The 23,320-nt window shown below is 42.3% G+C and overlaps 1 protein-coding gene across 1 annotated transcript in view; it reads right to left on the reverse strand.

Annotated features, from left to right (window-relative positions):
- LOC138246138 (myosin-4-like) overlaps positions 1 to 23,320 on the reverse strand; it is a 167,083-nt gene that overhangs the window by 62,669 nt on the left and 81,094 nt on the right. The window contains exons 16-21 of the mRNA XM_069200409.1: positions 22,251 to 22,318; positions 22,079 to 22,166; positions 21,875 to 21,992; positions 20,577 to 20,700; positions 1,714 to 1,850; positions 637 to 892 (exon numbers count right to left, since the gene is read on the reverse strand). Of these exons, the coding sequence (XP_069056510.1) occupies positions 637 to 892; positions 1,714 to 1,850; positions 20,577 to 20,700; positions 21,875 to 21,992; positions 22,079 to 22,166; positions 22,251 to 22,318 (791 nt within the window). The remainder of the gene's footprint in view (positions 1 to 636; positions 893 to 1,713; positions 1,851 to 20,576; positions 20,701 to 21,874; positions 21,993 to 22,078; positions 22,167 to 22,250; positions 22,319 to 23,320) is intronic.

The raw sequence follows: 23,320 nt of genomic DNA on the forward strand, positions 1-23,320 counted from the left end.
AAATCCAAATTGGGCCCTGTATACCATTATGAAGTCTGCAGCAAGGTTTTAAAGCAGCACAAAATAAGTTATTTGTTGGTATTTTTCTACAACCTTGGATCAAAAATATTAGTAATGTCCCAGGTGCATAACAATGAGGTAGGTAGGAGACTGTTACGAAAAAATGTATCCCGTAGCTTTACCTTTATGGAGACAGATGCACTCATAGACATTCTAGAATGGGCTCAAGATAGTCATTGTTTTCCAGTGACTGATGTTATAATACATCTACCCCAGTCAATGCGTGTTACAATATAACAATGATTAGTGAAATACTCCAGTATCTATTAAAATTATAATTATATACTGGATGCTGAATGGCCCCAAAGATTGACACACAGCAGATAACATATTGCATACAAAAAACTAATAAAGATTCTAGTTTTTCCCAACACTATTCACATTTCATATGTAAATAATTTTGAAAATACATTTTCTCACCCCAAAATATTTCTGTTCTCCTTTCCGTTTTAGCAGTGTTCACCACATACACTTTATGATTTGTTAAACATACTCTATTGGATGATTGTTGATGTGTAAACATGACAGAATCTGCTGGTAATAATTAATGATTAGATTGTTAAGTATGTCACTTACAGAGTTTACTTGAAGGAGAAGGTCATTCTTTTCTTTCATCAGAGACACCATGGTTTCTTCTATTTCCTTACGTCTCACTTCTGATTTGGCTAGTTGTTTCTGCACTTTCTCCAACTCTTCTTTGAGGTTCTGCAGTTCCTTCTCTGTTTCTGCACTTTTCAACAGAGGCTTGATCTTGAAGAACAGTTTCATCCATGGCCAGTGTTTAACATTCATGAACGAGCGCAAATTGTACTTAATGGTGACAATCGCATCTCTGTGAGAAAGGTTTGTATTCATTTAGTATGTTGCGAAATTTGTAAAGCATTTGGTATGACAAATAGTTTTCTTAATTGAAAGAGTTTAACTTTCAATCAAAACTAGACTCAGTACTGTCAGGCAAACTGTGAGAAATGTGCCCTAATTTTAAAATTTAGAATATCTTCATACTAACATATCAATTTCCATGATTACATGTTGTCACAAAAGCAGTGCCTCGCATATCTTGAGCATTGCAGCTTGGAGATGAGTGACACATGTAGCCTTACACCTTAATGAAGTTAATACAAGCATCGATTTTACCGAAGTACCTCCTGTTAATTTATATCATGCAAAGGAAAAACAAAGAGACTGCCACTGATATTTTATCTTGCCAGTCCCACAAGACTTAATGTGGGTCGATATCATGAAGGGTCACCAAAGGTATATGTAATGTACTTGGGCACTCTGAGCAACACTACCTGACAACACAATTATTAGAGCTAATATAGGTCTGATGTCAGGGAATGGCGAATAGATAATGGGTTAGCAGAAAGACTGCAATGCATCTCTTAAAGATGTTTTACACATCTGCATAACTGTATTGATCCCAGTCAAATTTAAAATGGATTAAAGGGGCAAAAACAAATGGGAAAGGTATGTGATGGGGCAAGAGGCTTTTATCACGGAGCAAAACTCTTGGGTTATAATACATATTTCTAATGTTGATGTAAACTACTGAAGCACAACCTTATAGTTTTAACTTCAGTGTCATACAGATTTGTTGAACAAGTCATTCTCATATTTTTACTCATCACTATGTCACAGTTTTAGACTTACCTTCTTTGGACCATCTTTTTGAATTCTTCTCTCGCAAGGAAGCCTCGGCCAAATGCCTGAGTATGAGATATTAGTTGAGACACCCGATCATCTCTCATTTCTTCAAGGAGGCCAAGAAGACCAGCTTTAAAGAACACCTGAAAATAAATCAGCCACTTTGAGCATTGAACCTACTGATTATAAAATACACGAATGTTTATTTATTTGTATACCTCTACTGCACAATGATCGCAGTCTATTTGTCCTACTCTCAAAAACGTTGAGTCCCCTCTGATAGAAATAGTCTCTCCTGCACGAGTTAGTGAAAAGCCGTCTAGCCATATGAATGAATATGGAGTTTTTGAAGTCTGTTTACACAGCAAAATATGTCAAGCAAAATCGTATTTGCTGAAATACACCACAAAACCAATAAATATTGCTGAAGTATTATGCAATTAATGTATTCCAACAAGTAGTCCGTGAAATCTTCTAAGGGTGAAATAACTGCTTGCATTTACTTTATAAAACATCTAGCAATGAACCTAATCCAAATAGATCCATCTTGCGATTACTTTCCGACTCTTTTTTCACTCAATGATGATGATTTTAACGGGATAGAGTCGCACAAATAATATAATAATCTCACCAATTAATTTGCACAATACAGAAAGCCTAGTAGAAAATTCTGCTGGGCTAACATTCTTCATCGATGATGATAAAAAACAAAATCAGAAGTGCAAAGAAACTCGAAACCTCACCTGCGCAACTATTTTTGAGAATCATGAAAGCCGTGTGTAGAACCCTCAGCATCATTGCCGGAGCATTAACACCGCATTCAATAAAATTAGGCGACCAAACGTGATGGCAGAATGGTTGCAAAGGAAAAGCTATGAAAGACACCTATCCTAAAAAACGGAGGTACTCAAAGTGATAAATTCTATCTGAATGGATGGTAAGATGAAACTCGTTAAAGGCGCTCTTGAATGTCCATCACAAGAGCAGGGTAATGCACACTGCAACTCAGGTGAAAAAGCAATGATGTGTGTCACAACACCTAGGGCCAGATGTACAATCTCCAAATTTTGTGACTTCGCCATGTGACTTTTTGTGACTCGCAATTAGGAAATCATGAACTGCGATGTACTGATATGCCTCAGACACATATAGCGATTCTCAGTGGGTCGCAAATGGACCTGCCTCATCAATATTCCTGAGGCAGGTCGCAATCTGTGACCCATTGTGCATGGACAAAATCACATGGATGGTGGCCTACTGGGGTGAGCAGACCACCATGCCTGTGATTGTTTTTTCAATACAGCATTTTTTTGTATTGCAGCCCGTTTTCCTTATAGGAAAATGGGATGCATTTCAAAAACAAAAATGAATAGTTTTATTTTTATTTTTTCGGTTGAGCCTAGGCAGTGCGCAGCCCTGTTTGCAAGACATGCTGTATTCAGTCTCTGGGCTTTAACCACACCCGCTCTTGCTATGCATCCTTTCTTGTGCTTGTCTTAAATGTTTCTTTTTTATTGGTGCATGTTTCTCAATGTCCCTCCTTTGTGTTCCTAGTTTCCTCCCAGGAGATTTCACTGAGAGAACATTTTTGCTGACCATCACACTTTCTCCTGTTACAGGGTGTGATGGCCCTGTCTCCCTCCTTTTGTCTTTAATCCCAGCCGTGAACATTTTTGTTTGCCATCACACTACATCACCTTCCTCCTGTTACAGCGTGTGATGGCCCCTCCTAGCTCCTTCTGTCAGGTTTGATGTGGCAATCTTATTTTTTTATTTATTGCATATGTCTAATACGTTTTGCGGAACCTGATCACAAGGGTGTGTTGGGAGAAATAGAGTTCTTTTGGCAGTGGGATATGTCTTTAAAGGTAAGCAATTTAAAAAGCTCCTACCCAGCCAGTTCTTAAAGTGACCAGCATGCTCCCATCTGTAGTATGTTCAAAATGTGCTAAGACTGTTACTACTTGTGCTGTTTTGCAATTACATTTACATAGCGATTCATACCCCCGCTGAGATGCTTTTGGTTGTCAGGTTACTACTTAGTTATTCAGTACCTTTTGGGCAATGAATGAAAACTCACTGATATAAATATGGACTTTCATCATCTGCCCCGGTCTGGAAAAAAATGGCACGATGGGCACCCACTTAACCCACCCAGTTTGAGCACCTCATCTAAGGAGAAATTTGATGTAATAGTTTTTGGTGCACTTGTAAAGCTTCCAATCAGCTTTTCAAGCATAATGCAAAAGGTGTGTTAGGCAGGCCCTAGCCATTCATTTGTCTTTCTTTAATCGTTCTTTTCTGAAAAACTAATCATCTCGCTTTAGTTCTGGCTACTGCTTACATTAGATAGACGACTATAGTGCTGGCATGGGGCTGGGGTCTGCATGCTATGTGCTATCCACACATAATGCACTTTCCCCAAGTATCCTAGGGATGGAGTTTGAATAGCAACTTTACCTTCTCAGATCCCTCAAACCTTGCCTTAAGGGTGCAGGGGAAGGCCCCCAGGACAGATACAGCTAGTGAGCCAGGCAACACCAATATCGACATGAGCAGACACCTACATACACAGCACTGGCTGATCAGCGTGTTCACATCTATTTGCACAGCTAAGCCTAACAGAATCCTATTTTCCAAACTCTCATACAGGCTGCAAAATTTGCTTGCTTTTGGAGAATCTTGACTTCTTTCCAAAGCATTAAAAAATACAGTAGAGTTTTGCTAGAAACCTCAACATAATTGATAATTTTCTGTTACAGAATAACCAGTCAATTTAAAGTGCTTCACAGGCATGTGTATATGGAACATTTGCGAGTCTATGTAGCATTAAGCAGTGCACACGTCACTCAAATGTTAGCTGGCCCAACCCGTAGGAATGCAGATTGCAATAAACCCATGTGGACACAGTTCTCTGGAGACTCCTGAGGCAGTTATTCACCACCGTTCTTAGTTTTTACTGATAGTTGAAAGTTGAACTCAGGACATGTACTATCTGGTTTTATGACAATATCTGCTTTTATAGGTTGAAGATGAAATTAAAGAGCTTTAGGGTTAGGGATCAGCGCCCTCTTGTTACTGTGCTGCATGGTTAAACACTCAACCATGCGCCCAATGTGCTGCATGGTCCAACACTTATAAGACGCCAAAGGTAAGACCTGTTGGTTATGCCAATGCTTGTTTAAGAGTACGCAGTGGTCCCTGGGACCGCTGCCTGCTCTTAAAAAATGTTTACGCCCGCATTAAAAAAGGGGAAGGGGGTCTTGGGGACCACTTCCCATTTGCGAAACTTGAAGTTGGTGGTATAATGCAGATGTTTTGTGACCACATTCCTGTCGCAAAACCTTCATACATCCCCCATACCTTGCTATTAGGAAGAGACACTCTTATCATGCCCCTTCCTGATACTGACTCGCAAACCTGTTTTACGATTTAGTAACAGGTTACTGAATCGCAAAATAGAGTTAGTACATGTTAAAAGGCTATTTAGAGGTCACAAGTGGACTGATTCTCCATTTGCGACTGCTAAAACCTTTTGTACATGTGGCCCCTAGTACAGTGCTTAATGTATGCTTGTTGCTTCTGGCACGGAGCACTGGCTCTTATTTTTGAGGGCCGGTGCTTATTTTTCTGCCTCAAGCATTTACCTCGAGAAAAAGACACATATAGAAAAGACGGAGGAAGAGAAAAACAAAAAAAGCGTCACAATGGGAAAAAACAGCAGAAATCCGCAAGAGTGAGGAAAAGGGGCAGGGAGAGGGTGTTAAAGGATTAATGAAGCCCAGCATTACTTCAGGATTATGCTGCCTTGGTATTCTGTGTTTGCATATTTAATTGCAGCAGCCGCATGTTTAGGAGTGGGGCTTTGGGTGCCAGCACGTTTTTTTTTTACAAATTAAGCTCTGCCCTAGTACCAAAACAACAAGGTGGCCATGTGCGCTATCACCAAGAAGTCAAACCTGCCTGCCCGTAAAAGCTATCGGCTTTTACCTACAGTAAAATTAACATCTTAAAAAGACCACCCACGAAAGGGCTGAGTTGACAAAAGTAAATGAGGAAGACATTGAACCGGAAGCGCATAAGTTTGAAGGGCCTATTCCGATGCCGACATCACAAAAACTAAATGAAACTAACTCAACAGTGCCTTGACTTATCAGAGTCAGCTATAAATACGAACCTGAAAGTCTTGCTGTTAGAAATGGGGTTTCCGGTTGGCTAGGGTATGCACCTAAGCCAGGCAGAACCCACCCACTCGAGTCAGGGCAAGGGAGTTACATGTCCAAGATAACCCCTGCTCACCCCCTTGGTAGCTTGGCACGAGCAGTCAGGCATAATCCAGAGGCAATGTGTAAAGCGTTTGTACAACACACACAACACACGTGATGCAAAATGTACACCACAAAGTAAACACAACACTGAGCTATGTAAAAATAAACTGTATTGCACAAAACATAATTAGACCAATATTACACATTAGTAATACCCTGCTACCTTAGCAGTTGTCAGAACATTACACAAGTTACTAATACTCTGCAAGAATACACAGTTGTCACATTAGAACACGTAGGTACTCAGGATTCTGCAACATAAGCAGTAGTCAGGAATTACAGTAAGAATTCTATGCACTTGTTATGAATACCCAGTAAATACCCATAAAAGGAACATTAGAGAATACATCACAAGTCATAAAAAATACACATCAGCATGCCTTGCCCATAAAAGGAACATCAGCACATATATGTAATGTCACAAAAGCAGGTAGGAAACATATAAACCCCCCAAGGTCCATACTAGGCTCATTGAGCCAATATCTCCTAAAAAGTACCTGTTTTCATGAAGAAGAGGCACTCCTCATGCCTAGAAGAGGAGCATGGATGGCTCCAAGTGCTCCTATGCGCAAAACGGGGGCCACGCGGCTCTCCTGGGGGAGAGGGGCAGTTGGCACCCCCTCCATCTGGTAAATGGGCCCCTCCTGGGGCCTGGGATCGTGGTGGGGGCCTCCCTCAGTCTCCACACACCCTGTAGGCAGGGTGGGGGCCAGGCAAGGCCCAACAAGCAGTTATGGGCCGAGAGGAAGGGGGCCTCCATCGAGGTCTCCCTTTCCCGTTTCTAAAGAAAATGTGCCCAGTTTAAAAAGAAAGGAGCGTCCTGCTCCTACGGCAGAGACTGGGGGAAGGTGATGTTCCCCTCGCCTTCCCCCGAGTCCTGCTGTTCCGATTTGGAGATCGGACCACTCCTGGGGCCCATGAAGACACTCACCTGCACCCGATACTGTGCGCAAGAGTTTTTAACTGGTTCCCGGGCTGCCACATTGATCCAGTGAAAGTAGAGGGCGGCTGGTGCCCCGGGAGCACACCAAGGAGCGGACCGTGCCCCATTGGCGCCAATAGGAGCACGCTTGCTCTGCTTTCCTTTTTCTCATGCCCCGAGGGCACTAGGAGATGCGCGATCCTCGCACTTTGTGTGTAGAGGATGCCCGGGATGCGGCGGTGATTTGGGGGCATCCAAAGAGTGCTTTTCAAAGCGATGCAACCAGATCTGCAGCCCGGGTGACAGCGGTGATTTTCCTTGGCATAAAGAGCGCTCCAAACAGTGCTTCTTCAGCACAGCAGCACTCCTTGGGCCGCGATACGTTTTTACAGAGGTCAGGGGCCACAGCACCCTGCCTCTGGAGACAAACAAAATATGAGGCACAGGGCTGGTGAACCCAGCTAGAGGCCAGCACACTAGGGGATGTCAGCAGTGGCAGTTTCTCCTAGTGCCCAAGCAGGTCACAGGTCAGCACAGCAGCAGCAGTCCAAGGTGGTCCTGGTGCATCCTCTCAACAGCGTCCTGTCCAGCTCCAGGTATGGTTCCTGGAGTCCCAGGAATGTCCAAAATGATGTCTAAATTGTGGGGAAAACTCCCCTGTACTTATACTAAGTTTACAGTGTGTTTTGCAATGGGGAGGAGAGGGGGTTCCAACCAGTTACAACTGGTTCTGGGAGTGCCTTTTCTCTCCTCCAGCACAGGCTCCAAACATCAGTGGGGGGTAAATGACCCTATTGTGTGAGGTCAGGGCACAGCCTTTACAGATGCAGGTGTGCCCCGCCTCTCCCTTCTCTCAGCCCAGGAAGGCTATACAATATGTAGATGCACATCTGTGACACCTCCACCCTGTGTGTGTTCAGGCTGTCTGAAAAGTGTGCCCAAAGCCCCAACTGTCAGTCTGCCCAGACGTGGATTGGAGGCAAGCTGCAAAAACACCAGAGTCATAAGCACAGATAAATGCACACTTTCTAGAAGTGGCATTTCTGTGATAATAATAAAAAATACACCCACACCAGTAAGCAGCATTTCTTATCACTATCACAACCATACCAAACATGCCTACGCTACCCCTCATAAATCAGACAATACCCCTCACACATAAGGCAGGGCATTTCTAATGCAATCCTATGAGAAGGCAGCACTCACAGCAGTGAGAAACCAAGTTAGGCAGTTTGTCACTACCAGGACAGGCCACGCAACCTGGCACATGTCCTGCCTTCTACATACACGGCACCCTGCCCATAGGGCTATCTAGGGCGTACCTTAGGGGTGACTTACATGTAGTAAAAGGGGAGTTCTGGGCCTGGCAAGTAAATTTAGATGCCAGGTACGTGTGACAGAAAACTGCGCACACAGGCCCTGCACTAGCAGGCCTGAGATAGGTTTGACAGGCTACTTCAGTGGGTGGCACAAGCAACGCTGCAGGCCCACTAGTAGCATTTAATTTACATGCCCTGGGTATAGGGATACCACTTCACAAGGGACTTATAGGTAAATTAAATATGCCAATTAGGTATAAGCCAATCATACCAATTTTACAAGGAAGAGAACATGCACTTTTAGCACTGGTTACCAGTGAAAAAGTGCTCAGAGTCATAACGTCAGCCAACAAAGGTCAGAAAAAAATAAGAAAGTAAAAGGCAAAAAGTCTGGGGAATGACCCTGTAAAAGGGCCAACACTGGCCATGCCAGTCCGGTTACCAGCTGAACCGCACATTCCATTTATCAATACCAACTTAGGCCTTTTGTACATTTAGCTGTGCACAATCCGTACACATTAAATGTGGGCCAATGGTTTATAGGGTGCCTTGGCCAGGTGAAACTGTAGCCTGGGCCGGGGAGAGGGGAGGGCAGAGCAATCAACTGTGACTGACAATGAAATTGTTAGTAGCCCGCAAGTACCCTCAGCATTGCAGCGCTGCCTTTTCACCCTATTGGTGGTGCTATCATACCATCAAATAAAGAGGATGCCTTCAATAGTTGGGATAGGATCGACTCTGAGACCATCCGGAGCTCGGCCTTGAGACAGCTGCCACCACCAAAAAGAATATAGGGAATGAAAAAACTTAAGAGAGACCCAGAGTGTTCTCCCTCCAGAATCCAAGTACATGGATGCCAGATGTTACTACAGGGGTCATTGTCCCCTGTAACAGAATCAACAGGGTCAACGTGACACAGAATGACAACTTAGAAACTCCCTTTATTCTGCTCAACAAAAACCTTCACTAGACAACCACACTGCACCAAAAACTTATGGGCCCCTTAGGACTACGGAATCTTGACTTCACTGCAGAAAGGCGTTTCCATGAATCTCATGTCTTGTGACAATATAGTGCTTTTAAAGCGCAGCCCAGGTACAGCAGTATAGTGCATCCCGGTGTCATCTTGCCTGCAACCTGTGTGGGTGGTGTAAATGCACACTGCAGCACAAATACTGCTTTACCTTCCATGCCAAGGAGGCATTTACTGGGGCATCTAGAATAGCATTCATGGAACGTTAAATGAACCAAATAAGAGTCCATAAAATTGCAAACAATCAAAGGTGACCACACAAAGCCGAATTTCCTCCAGTTTCACTTTATAAAATAGTGTAGCGGGTTGTCTTACTATGGAAAATATTCATTTCTAGCGTTCTCAGTCAGGCACATGCCATCAAAAAACTCACCCCATACCAAAACAAGTAATTTATTTCCTAATTAACACTTTGGTAAAAATCCACTTGGCCACTGTAAGATCTGCGTTCTATATTACCTTTAAGCGTCTAAAATTGTCCACGCAGCAAATATAAATGCTTGTACGATTTACTTAATTATTAAAATATAGATGTCAACATTTACCTAGCTAGGTACTGGGCCTATTAGAGAGACCTCAGTATTTGGTTGTCTGAAGAACGTGGAGTATTAAGAAATTAAACATTTTTTTACTACTATTCAACTGAAACATTTTGAAGCTTACAATCACTATTTCTGTTTCTTTATTGTTTATTTATTGTGTATTTATTGTTTCTTTATTGTTTATGAGAAATAATAGTGTCTTTTAAATTAGACACTATTGAGTCATGAGTCTTTTAAATTCAAGCGTAACCGGGTTTTTAAACTCAAGACCGGAATTCGTAAGAACCAGAGAATGGCTAACGGATGGATGGTACCCACAATAGGGAATGGCAAGGAAGAACAGGAGAGAAGAGTACCGAACAGGGTGTAAAGATGGGGCAGAGTAGGAGGGGGTGGGAGAAGAGGGCAGTCATTATAGGGTAAGAAAATAATGGAAGAGCAGGCAGGATTGACATGACAAAAGTGGACCAATAGCCAATGGCACCCTGCAAGAAGTGATGCTAGAGTAGTGGAATGAGAGAAATGGCTAGGAAAGTTTTGAAGTGCAGTGAAAACAAGAGGGAAGCAGATGAGTAGATGAGAAAAGAGATGAGTAGCAGTGGGAAGAGAGATGCGATCTAAATAGTAAAAGGAACAGCGGGAGCGTCAACATTTGGAGAGATTATGCAGGAGCAGGAACAAAAGTGGAAACAGAACGAGGCTAATGGAGCTATCTGGGATGTTTGTAGTTGTAAAATAGTTATCTACGTTAATGCAAGAAGACGAATGAAAGCAGAAGGATGCAGCAAAACAGCAAATAGCATAATGTGAGAGGGCAATACTGCACTGGGCTGTGCTAAGATGTGATTGACAAAGTTTCTGGTCGAAGGCTGAATGTGACTACTGAAAAAAGTAGTTTAAAGGGGTGGACTCAAAGCCCACTGTGAGAAATTGGGTTATCGGTTGACTGGGAAATGATCCCTGGTCAAGCAGCAGCCATAATCCTAGTCAGAGTTAGGCACAAGCCAACCCCTTAAACAAACCTGTGCTCAACTCCCTAACTTAGAAAAAATGAGTGAAGTATTTGAGCAGCACATCAAACAGTAAAATATTGAAAACACCACACAAAAGGATCCCATACCAGGTTAGAAAAATAGAGCACAATTTAATAAATAAAACAAGACCAAACTGACAAAAATCTAATCAGTAGAAATGGGGTTATGAGTTTGTGAAGAATAAATTAAAAAATAGTGCCTAAAAACATAAAGCGCCAACGGGGGATATGTGGTCATGCTGGGCGAGGTTAAAGTCAAAAGTTCAGGCCAACTGCAATGGAGCGCAAGTTGGATACAGTCCCAAATGAATCCCGCTTTAGTTTTACCTCCTCATGTTTTGTGCCAAGATTCCCATTTGTGTTGGAAAGGGCTGCAGAAAGCAAGAAGGGCATCATAGGCAGTGGTCAGCATGGCGCGAAGAGCAGGCCAGGCGTCGTGGACGGTGGGCTGGAGCTTTGGGTTGGCAGTCCTCAGCAGGCGATAGGTGCTTGGTGTGTGAACAAGTGGGCTGGTAGTGGCTCTTGCTGAACTTCGGTATGAGTGGCACGATCTTGATGTGAACAGGCCCATTTGCCGTTCTGAAGAGCTCATAAACTCGATTTAAAGAGCCTGTCAGACACAGCAAGGGTCCGGGACCTGAGAGGCACCACGTGGGGTCAGGAACTTGCTGCAGCTGGGTCCAGGAACTGTGCAGGGAAGTCTTTTATCTCCATGATGCTCAGATCAGGAGGCCAGACTAGACTTTGGAGTCTCTCTGGGGTCCTGGGTCCAAGATGAAGTTGAGGTCCAGTTCTTCTTCCCCAAGCAAGAGGGCAGCAGGAAACAGGACAGCACAGCAGGGAACCAGTTACTTTAGGGCAGTAGTCCAGCAGAGTAGAAGTCTCTGTAGAAGCGCAGTGGTCCTTCTTTCTTGTAGAGCATCCACATGTCCAGAAGTTTACTGATGGGTTGGTGGCTGAGGTCCTACATTTATACACTGGTGCCCTGGTTCTGGAAGGTGGGAGAAGCTTCTAGACAGTACTTTTGAAGTGCAATGAATTTCTTGCCTCCCCTGTCCTAGCTCCAAGCCGGCTGAAGTATATACAGAATATAGAGTAAACCACAGCACATTACAATACGCACAACTATAAAGCAAAACTGTTAAAATCACACAAAAATATATCATAGGGCAAAAAGAAGGTTTATATTGTAGAGTTGAAAAAAGAAAAAGGCAATCAGCTGTAAAAGTACCTGGATCTGGTGCTGTGTTCGAAAGTGCATTAAGACATATATGGAAGATTAAGACTTGCAAATATAGACTGTAAACAATTTGCCAGCCATATTTCTTAACCTGCCCGAGGCCAAAATATATTTATGAACCACTCAATAAACTGTTTCAGTTTGTAAAAGTTGTAAGTACAGCAGCGCCTATCTACATTGATGAGTATAAAGAGTCTCCAGTAAGAGTAATATTTTATTTTTCCTTGGGACTGTATAAAGTTTGCAGAAATTCACAAAATGAAACAATGACTGTGGCATAACAGACTCGCGAGGACAGAGTATCAGATCTGATTCTCTAAACACTGCTTTAGGGGAAGAAACTAAAAAATGAGCTAGATTAAAATAAAATCTGACCAGGAAAAAGTGGAAATGAAAAGTAGTAGGGAGAGAAGTGAGATAGGGTTCCATATGATCTGTGGTTGATAGAAGCTGATCCTCTGTTTACTGCATTCTGCCACCTCTCTGCTACTTTTTAGCAAAGCAAGATATCTGAATATGACAGTCACTTTTCAAGAAGAGTTGATACTCTGTAGATTGTCAAAAGGTTTTATGCTCCCTATTAGAGCAAGCTGACCGTTGATGTGCATCAGCCATGGAGAATTGTTGACTTTTTCATGACATAGAAAATCTAGAATTACAGAACGACTAAGCAATATTTCAGGCTTAGCCTATACAAAGAGCAACAGAGGACTAACTATGGCCCAGTTTAGCAGCAAACCTAAATATTACTGCTATAGAATGTTCCAACTGAGCTTTCCTAAATCTCATTATGTGAGACCAGGTGCCTTTGTCATCAAAAGTGATTCTTAAGTATGCGAAGGTGAATAAATGTAACAATCCAAAGGCATTAACATGGAGAAATTAAATTTTAAGAGACTGACAACCGCATATCATGATTTGGAGGCCTTAATTGACAAGTCCAGGGTATTCATAAAAGTACAAAGTTATTGAAAAACCTCTGTAGGCCTACCACAGTTCTTGCCATTCAATTAAAACACAGTTGTCTGAATACATCAGAACATGGAGATGTATGGTCCCACCTTGGGAACATCAGCCACAATGTTCTGCAAGGCGGATAGAGGCTCATAATTATAAATAAAAAAAAGGAGCAATGACACATACTTGCCTGACACCAGTTCTATATCAAACGGGTATGCGAACTCTCTGCTGAACATGTTTACTAGAAGAAGGGCCCAGAGCTTGATATTGTCCTTAAATACACAACAGGAATCCATCCGGGCCTTAAGCTTTATACCTCGGACTTTGATTAATGGCATTAATTACCTCAGTCAGGGTGAACATGGAAAATCAGGAAACTTTAGACCAATATCCCATGGGACACCGTATTTCATAGTATATGCATCAGGTTTAAAATAAAGCTTTGAGAAATAATCTAACCACTGGTGGAGGCAATGACGTTATCCACAATAGTGCTGTGACCATCTAAAACATAAAGGACATTAATGTTTCCCAGATGAGGGGTGTATCCTTCCTGCTGACCTTGCTTAGGTGTGCCCAGACAGCCTGCCTAACTGTTTCTTTTCTAGATTTAATTGCCTGTTTACCCTAGCTCTGCATAGTTTTACTTTAGTTGCCACCGGAGGAATATCCTTAAGAGCCTAGAGTCAGTCACAGTGAGCATGTGAACACTCACCATCAAAGCACTTTTTGCCTTGAAATGGATAATAGATTATAAACTGTTCCACAGATGAAATCATAAGAGCACAATAAGTCAGCTGGATCAGGCTCGGTCCCTAGGAAGATTTGAAGGTTAGGCCACTTTTTTTGTCACCAGATTATATAATAAAGATTTTGAGTTAATACTGATCCATTTTCTTATAACACTACTTTTAGTGTGTATCTCCAGTGCAGGTAAAATCTGAAAATGTTGTAAAAACACATCATCCACTGTTAAAATAAGGGGCAAAGGACTGTGATCACTGAAAGCATTAAACAAAAGGGAAAAATATTTAACCAAATCTACCGAAGATCTTGAAATGATGATAACAGGATCTTATTAAAAACATCACAGCGGAATAAAGTGCAAATAATCTATTCTATCAGTGCCCCCAAAAGTGCCACATACTGTTTCATGCGAAATGGCACATGGCCTAGTATTAAAATCTCCACCTAAATTACAAAAGCGTCCCCGTCTAGATTATAAAGTGCATTGCTAAGAGCATTATCTAAAAACCTTGGAAATTCATTATTCAACTGATTACAATTATTGTGGTAGAAATTAACCACAAAATCAATTGCTGGGGAGAAATGTTAATGATTAGAATCTGGAAGTGAGGAGAATCATTTTCGATTTTAGTAATCTTATCAGTTAGAGAGACAGATATAAAGGTTAACTGTCCTCCCTTGGGGATGGCAAGGATGCCAAAAGAGACCTACCCATTTATATACGTGGTTGCAAGGGCCTGGGTCTCCCGGAAACACATGATTTTACATTCATTTATCATATTGAGCCATGAAGAGTCAGATAGTTCCCTATTAACTCCACCTACGTTCCAAGACATTAGTTTGCAATCGTGGGAGGTGGGATTCAGGGAAGTAACAAAGGAAAAGTTATTAGAATCAAGGGAAATAGAATCTGTCTCGGTAATCAGGCAAGGTGAGTTAGAAATCACTGAGCTGCACAGGGGCCGCCATTTGTAATCCCCTTGTAAGCTGGAGCAGCCAGGTAAAGACAATAGTCAGGAGTGTTAGGGCAGATGCCATCTGCAGATTCTATGGTTAGAAGACCATCTAGCTTCTCCAGAAACTCCAGGGGAATGAACCTGTTGTGAGTTTTAACAAAAGGTAACCATGTGTTTGGACCATAATGAGATGGTGTCCAGGGTTACATGATTAGAAGATTTGTAAGAATATCCTAGAGGGGTCGCTGTTAGAGAGCTACTCACAAAGGCAGCATAATTCAATCTATGTAACCAAAAACCAACCACTTTGGGATCCTTAAAATTAACAACAGTGCAGTCCCCATTCTTCTTTTTTTGTGTTATTCCCCACCCAGGAGACCCTTCTCACAATAATGATATCATTATAGAATCTTCTGGTATGACTAAGTCTGGGAGCTTTTCCTATCCAATGTGTAACTTTATTTTTAAGCTGCATGTCGTCATCAGTCAGGTAAGGTTACAAGGGGGGGCAGATTTTTAAATACAATCACCAGTGATGCAGCCTCCGGTGGTAAGTGCAGGGTTTTTTAGTCTACCCATTGTATGGGATTAGGGTTAATGCAAGGTGTAATAACGTTAACAGATGGTTAATGGTACCCCAAATAAGGCCTGCCTAGAGCACCCCTAGGGACAAAAGAGCAAGAGGCTGCTGAAATATCTATGACAGAGTGTCCAGGAGAAGTAGAGCTGTTATGTTCTCACCCCAACCATGGTTCAGTGGAGTTGTTATTGAGTACCTTCCTTTGAGAAGCAGAAAGAACAGTATTCTGCAATTCCTTATTGACCAAATTGACAAGGGAGGCTTCAGAGGACTTGAGGGAGAGTTGAATGGGTTCTCGTAAAGATTAAATGACCCCCCCTCAAGAGACTTAGCAAGATTATTTACTAAGTAGTCATTATCAAGCACTTTTACAGTGTGAGGGCCCAAAGACATCCCTAATCGAGAATAAGATCTTTGGAGCAGAACTTAAAATTTTGTCATGATTATTACAGCTCTAGTGTGTTCCTCTTTTCTTTTTGGGAAAAGAGGCCTGCTGGGTAGAGAACTAGGTGAAGTAGTTTCAGCAGTAATTGGTAAGGATTGGATTATTTTACCGCTAGGTCGCTGTGTGATACTTACAGCAGTGAAGGAGTGCTCAAGGGTAAAGTCAAAGTTTTCTGAACGGCCGCCAGTCTTTCCTCCACACATTCTATTTCAGAATTTATTGCTCGCATGGTGCTGCTAAAAAATATGGCAATTAGTGAAGTGGAGGAACGGTCCTTACCCAGCTTGGACGAGGGCATCACTTTCCTCTTCCCCATAGGTTTTATAGCTCAGATGCTTCGATGAGCAGCCAGAAAAACAAGGACCCAAGGAAGTGGGGGTCAAGAGGGGTGGCCCAGCCCAGCTTTGGCCAGCTGTGGACTGGTTAAAACAGGCCTGCTCTTGGACTTGTCTTCACCTAGGCACGTGTCCGAGCACATCTTGTGCTGCAGGGAGCAGTAATTACATCAATAGCGCTCACCAGTGCTGACAAAGTCCTTCCACCCTCAGGTGACTCTGGGTGCGTAGTCCAAGTCTTTGAGCCCCTCTCTCCTGGAAGGAAGCACTATGTCTAACTATCAGTTACACCCAGTCATGTGACAGACCAGGCTATAGGCACAAAAGGGCTAAGAGCAGTAAAATGCCAAGTTTCTGAAAGTGGCAATTTTATAATTGTGATCAAAAACTCAGTCACCATTAAATAGGGCTCTTCCCCACAGTTGCAAATACACCACACAAGACATTACAATTGGAAATTACAGCTTATTGAATGCAATAAGAAATCCCCAGTATTATCCTATGGGAGGGGAAGACCTCACAGTAGTGAAAAACTAATTTAGGACTAGGATACAAAAAAACATAGAAGTACATTTCTAACCTTTGATTACACAGCACCCTGCACTATGGGCTACCCAGGGTCTATCTTAAGGGTGCCTTATATGTAATAAAAGGGGAGTTTAAGTCATGGCAAGTGGGTTTTAATTTCAAGTCGACATGGCAGTTTAAAACTGCATTCAGGCTGCAATGACAGGCCTGGGACCTGTTTTAAGGTGCTACTTAAGTGGATGGCACAATCAGTGCTGCAGGCCCACTAGTAGCATTTATTCTACAGGCGATTGGTACATGTAGTAACACTCTACAAGGGGCTTATAAGTAAATTCAATATGCCAATTAGGTATGAGCCAAATTAACCATGTTTTAGGGGAGTGAGCACAATTACTTTAGCAATAGTTAGCAGTCCTAAGGCCAACAAAAATAAAGTCATCAAAAATGGAGGAGGTGAGGCAATAAGCTTGGGTGAAAACCGCTCTAAGGCTGACAGGTCGAACACCCATGCTAAGTCATTTTTTTTCTTTTTTAGAGACAAATAGTCTGTCAAAATCCAGACCTAAAAATGTTAGAGTCACAAATTTCCACCAATGCCACAAATGACTTTCACACCATGCGGTAGAACTGCACCTATGAAAGGAGATGAGCCCCTAGATTAGGAGAAGCGAAGTGAAAAGTAACCCTAATCAAAGATGAGCAGGTCCACTGAGTTTTGTAATGAGGCTTCCTGTACCCAACGTCAGGACGCATTGTGTCCTGCGAGACCTGAGGTAAGTCACCACACATATGGGCCTCTATAATCAAGTTTGTGAATGAAATTTTCCTTTATGTGAGGCCCTTATTTTTAGTAAATTACTCAACCTCTCTCGAGGGTGCTCTGTATGACTTCTCCCTTGGGTGGCTGAATGAGGTGCCACCAGAAGAGTGGAGGCCCCCTTCACCGCATGTGTTTCAGGGCTCTGTGCTACACCCCTCCTGTAGGCATAATTTCTGTAGACCCTAACTCAGCAGTGAAGTTACCTCCTTGCTAAAGTACGTCTCCTAGAAAAGAGGGTCCCCTGCAGCCTCTCATCAGTGAGACCTCCTTTCTACTTGACATATGTCAAATGCTCCTGATGTTTGTTTCACAGCAATGAACCCCACAATAACCGCTCCTATCAGTGAGACCCACTGTACTCGCTGTAGCCTTTATAGCAGCAGTGTAAGTGGCTATACAGTCCATCAGTCCTTTTTAAATGGGTGAGGATCCTCACAGCATCTCCTAGCACTGAGCCGTTTTTAATTCCTTTGATCCAGTTCCGTTTTAGCATCATGTCCTCTATACTCCCATCGGTGAAGCTCCTCTATCACCATTGAATACCCTGCAGTTCTCCTTGCTGCAGTAGCACTTTCATCAATGAGCTCCTGCTCTCTGCAATTCTCCCCCAACTATTTGTGGCCTCTGCTGCCAAGCCCTTTGCCGGTGCAAATGTACTACAGCCTCTCTCACGCCTGTGTGGGAGTCTTGTAAGCCTTTCTCTTACTGTCATCGATTCACACCCACTTACTTCTGTGAAGAGTGCCCTGCAGTTGCTCTTCTATGGGAAGAGAAACACCAATCCATATTTTAGGAAACAGAAATCATGCGCTGATTCTTCATGTGTTGTACCTGTTCCTCAGTGTGGCAAATACTGGTATTGCTGCATGCTAGACCTGACAGCTTTAGAGTGGTCATCCCCCAACGTTTTGCCTGCCTCCCTCCACTATTCTTACACTGTTTTTGCTGGTCTTAGGACTCTGCACACTTTACCACTGCTAATCAATGCTAAAGTGAATTTGCTCTCTCCCCAAAACATGGCAACATTGGCTCATACCCAATTGGCATATTTAATTTACTTGTAAGTCCCTAGTAAAGTGCACTACATGTGCCAAGGGCCTGTAAATTGAATGCTACTAGTGGGCCTGGAGCACTGGTTGTGCCACCCACATAGGTAGCGCCTTAGCCACGTCTCAGGCCTGCCATTGCAAGGCCCGTGTGTGCAGTTCTATTGCCACTTCGACTTGGCATTCAAACGTACTTGTCAAGCCTTAAACCCTCTTTTTCTACACATAAGTCAACCCTAAGGTAGGCCCTAGGTTACCCAGAGAGCAGGGTGCTATGTAGGTAGAAAGCAGGACATATACAGGTGTGTTTTATATGTCCTGGTAGTGGAAAACCCCTAAATTCGTTCTCCACTACTGCGAGGCCTGCTCCTTTAATAGAATGGCATTAGGGCTACCCTCATATATTGTTTGAGTGGTGGATTCAGATCAGAAAGGGGTAACAAAGTCATATTTAGTATGGCCAGAATGGTAATACAAAATCCTGCTTATTAGTGAAGTTGGATTTTATACTACTATTTTAGAAATGCCACTTTTAGAAAGTGAGCTTTTCTCTGCACTTAAAATCCATCTGTGCCTTACAGCCTGTCTCTAATCCACGTCTGGCTGGGCTGGTTGACAGGTCCCTTGTGCATTTCACCCAGACAACCACAAACACAGGCTACTCAGTCACACATGCACTCATCTGCATACTGAATGAGTCTTCCTGGGCTGGGAGCGTGGAGGGCCTGACACTTACATACCGACTGGTACCCTGGCAGACAGACCTGTACTGAAAGGGGAACTTGTGCATTTCAAAACTACTCTTTGAAGTCTCCCACATTTCAAAGGCATTTTGGGGTATATAAACTGGGTCTCTGACCCCACCAAATCAGACACTTCTGGACCAGATCCTGCAACCAGTCATAAAGGAACTACCTGGCTGCCCAAAGGACTCGCTTGGACTGCTTTGTTGTGAAGGACTGCTGCTTTGCTGTTGCCCTGTTGCCTTGCTGGCCTCTGACTTTGCTGAGAAGTGCTCTCAAATGTCTTGGATTGAGATTGCATCCTGTTTTCTCAAGTCTCAGGGCCAGAAAAACTTCATCTCTTCAATGAAACTCCTTTTGTGCCAAAAGTCAACACACAGCCTGTCGGAAACGATGCACAGCCTGCCCTGTGATGAGAAAATCACCACACAGCCAAACCGGAATGATGCAGCCCAACTTCCCGAGCGCAGATTGACGCCGTGCCTACGTAGCGACCGGAAATTCAACACACTGCCCTTACCGGATCTACGCACAGCCGAACCAGAACGTCGCCGTCTGACTTCCTTAGTGAACAATCAACACAGCGCCTGCCGTGCGACAGAAAATTTTACTCATTGCCTACTGGATCAACGCAGCACCTGTGACTTCTTCCTGCACACCCAGGATTTTTCCCTGCACCGTCCCTGGGCGTCAAAAGAACCCTGCATCGCAGTGAGGACCTTCTTAGTTAAGCCTGAGTGCTCAGGGCCAAGCTACCAGAGGGTGGGCAGAGGATAATTTGGATTGTGTGTGACTTACCCTGACTAGGATTGTGGTTCCTTTTTGGACAGAGGTGAATACCTCTGCCAACTAGAGACTCCATTTCTAACGCTGCATTTATACTGTTCTTGTTGCGTATGCTCGTTAAATCGCTGCTGGGAGCACAGCTTCTCTATCGGCTGTGCCAGCTCTGTGTGTTAGTAGGTTGCTTGGGCTCACGGCTTCATTTAATAAACATTCTCACTGCATATTGAGGCTGCATATAGTGCAACTTAACAGAAAAATCTGCAATGCTTGCCTTATGATTGACCACGCAGTCCGTGCGTGTTGGGGGTGACAGAGAAAACTGTCAAATCAGGTTCACTACACAAAAGTAAAAATGTTGTTAAATGGGTTTTTAAATAATGCAATTTATCTTGGTCGCGCGCTAGAAAATGATTAAATAAATAAACTTTATGGTTTTAAACTATGAAATCAAAAGCCATGCAAAGTAAACTGCTGACCAGAAAATCGGCATCATAGGTAACACTTGCCTTTGTATGGCCAAATTTATACTGAGTGTGGTCGATGTCAATGGATCTCAGGAGCTTTTCACACGCCTTCCTGCTGTCAATAAACTTTCCATCAGGGATGGCAGTTGCGTTTAACACTTTGTACCTGTTATATTCAAGTTTAAGATGCAGAAGTGTTATTGTTCAGTGAAATCAATTACAATCCATTTAAAAACTAGATATTTACAATCAGTGCATCAGTAAATAAAATGCATGTATTATATTTTTTATATTAACGTTTTGCCTTTTCGGATTATGATTAAAAGAGAATCCTTTTTCCGTCTGACCATTTGGGGTAGTAATTTCATATCTTTACCATTATTTTGATATGTGCTGTATAGCAATTGTTCAAATAATTGTGACTTTCATTGCCAGTTTAGCTACCCCTGTGAATGGTTACGCTGCCAAGAGGACATCAAAACTGAGGAAGAATGGGGCAGTGTAAGCAACACTTTACACAAGTGTACAGTCAAGCAAAATGACACAAACCAAAGCAAAGTCTTGATAAGGTATATACTTTCCAATGCAAAGCTCCTAAGTGAAAGTGTTTTGCACTACTTTGCATCAAGAGGGTGTCCCATGGGCGTACCTGGGTTTTCCCATGTTACCACGCATGGTATTTGACGCAAAGCCCTACCTACTAAAAAAATTTAACAACACTTTGCACTAAGATAATGCTTACTTGAGAAAGATGAATAGGAGAAATAATTTATTTTCTCTTAACTTTTCATGCATCGCAAGTGTGTTGCACGGTCCGACACATATCTAATGTGTGAAAAGTTTTACATTTAATTTAAGCATGTTTCATATAGGGTATGCTTCCAGTACAAAGCATTACTAGCTATCACACACACTTTTGCACTATGTGCAAAGATGTTTGAGTGGCACTAGGAAGTCTGTTTGTGCACCAGCACTGGGGGAAAAAAGTCCCTATCTTAGTGTAAATGGATCTGTGCTGCTCTCTCCCCAATACAAAGCAGCTCAGTTACTTTGGCTATGTTAATGTGCTGCGTTGCTGTTTTTTAAGTAAATCTGCCCCATGGTCTCAAGGTGGACAAATTATACAAATGGTAAGCACAACAGGTCCCAAGTTTAGAACATGGAATAAAAAGATAGACTGGTGCATGGCTTTTGAGAAAATGATCTGTGAGGGTGTTGGTTGCATTTGTAATTAATAGCCTACTTTGTTTGTTGCAGGGAGCTCTTTTGTTCGTAATGCACTATCTATTTCTTATTAAAAACAGAAGAAAAAAAATTACACAGCCCACAAGAACTTGTACCTTTGTTTGAAATCTCCATAGAGGATTCTGCTAGGGAATCCCTTTCGGCATATTCTGATGCCTTCCAAAACGCCATTGCACCGTAATTGGTGCATCACAAGATGGTTGTCCATGGCTCCTAAAAATGTCATATGTTACATGAATTAAATGCTAAATATAAGAATTCTAAAAACACAAAATTCAAGCACTTCTAGATTGTTTTACCTGGGGTTTTGGTCTCGTTGGGAATCAGGCAGCGAACAAAATGGGGATGAGTTATTCTCAAATTGCTCATCAACTTGTTCAGGTTTTCCTAAAATTATGAAGGTATAAGTACATGGCAAAACAATACAACTATAGACCAAAAGTGAAGCAAATATTTAGCATGGATAGTTACCCTAAAAAGTGCAGACACTGTCTGGAATGAAGATCCTTTCTTCTTCCCATTTAGTCTACCCGCATTTCCTGTGTTTAAGTGGAAAAGGGAAGTTTTTTGAGAATGCTGGCAAATTATACTAACTTCTACATTAACTAAATATTTAGGCAGGATACATCAATGCATGAATCTCGAATATAATATGCTTCTAAGTACCACTGTGATCACATGAAAACTTAACAGATGTGGTCTTATTGATTTGTAGTGAGCCTGGCCTTGTAATTAGGTAGCCTTCAAGGGGTTTCTTAGGAGAAGTGTTAATGGGGTTTTGCTGTCAGGAGACATCCATTGGTGTTCAAGAAACTCCTACAGCCCTGGTATATGGACCTGAGCCAAAATGTATGATGTGTGATTCCTGCTGTTCTGCTTATCTCCCTTGAGAACACAGGTCCAGGGCGAGCTTTTCCTTGGAATTTCAGGCCCCTCCTGTGTCAGAATGTGACATGCTCTTTCTCGGAAGACTGATGAGTTCCCAGGAGACCACTTAAAAAACTACTCTTTATGACAATATTGTGAATGTAACTAGAATGAGAATATAGACATGTACACTCTGTCCCTTGTCTTAATTATTTGATTCTTATGCTCACTTTCAATGTATGTACAAGCGTTTGATGCATTCAAGTAGTAGGTCAACTTTTCTAGCAAAGTTGAAAGTAAGAAGAAAACAATTATTTTTTTCCATTGTATTATTGTTTCTGTGTTTTAGTTTTTGAAGGGAAAAATAACCTTTCATTAGGCCACAATTATACTAGTCGTGCCCATCCCATCAGTGATCTAAAGTTAGAAATCTAACTCAAGGCAAGCCAATAGATAGATTAAAATAAAACAAATAGTTTTACCATAGCTGACTGTGGAGCTAAGAGAAATATTTTTTAAGACATTATTTTGATAATCAGTGTATATACCGGGACTGACTTTCTCAGGAGGAGAACAATTGAGACGCTGACTGGAGTATAAGCTGCAACAATATTGTTACCTGATGAGCTGGATGATGAGGACATTGCAAGAGAAGCCAATCAGCGACATGTGAA

This window comes from Pleurodeles waltl, chromosome 7, assembly GCF_031143425.1.
Source record: "Pleurodeles waltl isolate 20211129_DDA chromosome 7, aPleWal1.hap1.20221129, whole genome shotgun sequence".
Classification (NCBI taxonomy): Eukaryota; Metazoa; Chordata; class Amphibia; order Caudata; family Salamandridae; genus Pleurodeles; species Pleurodeles waltl.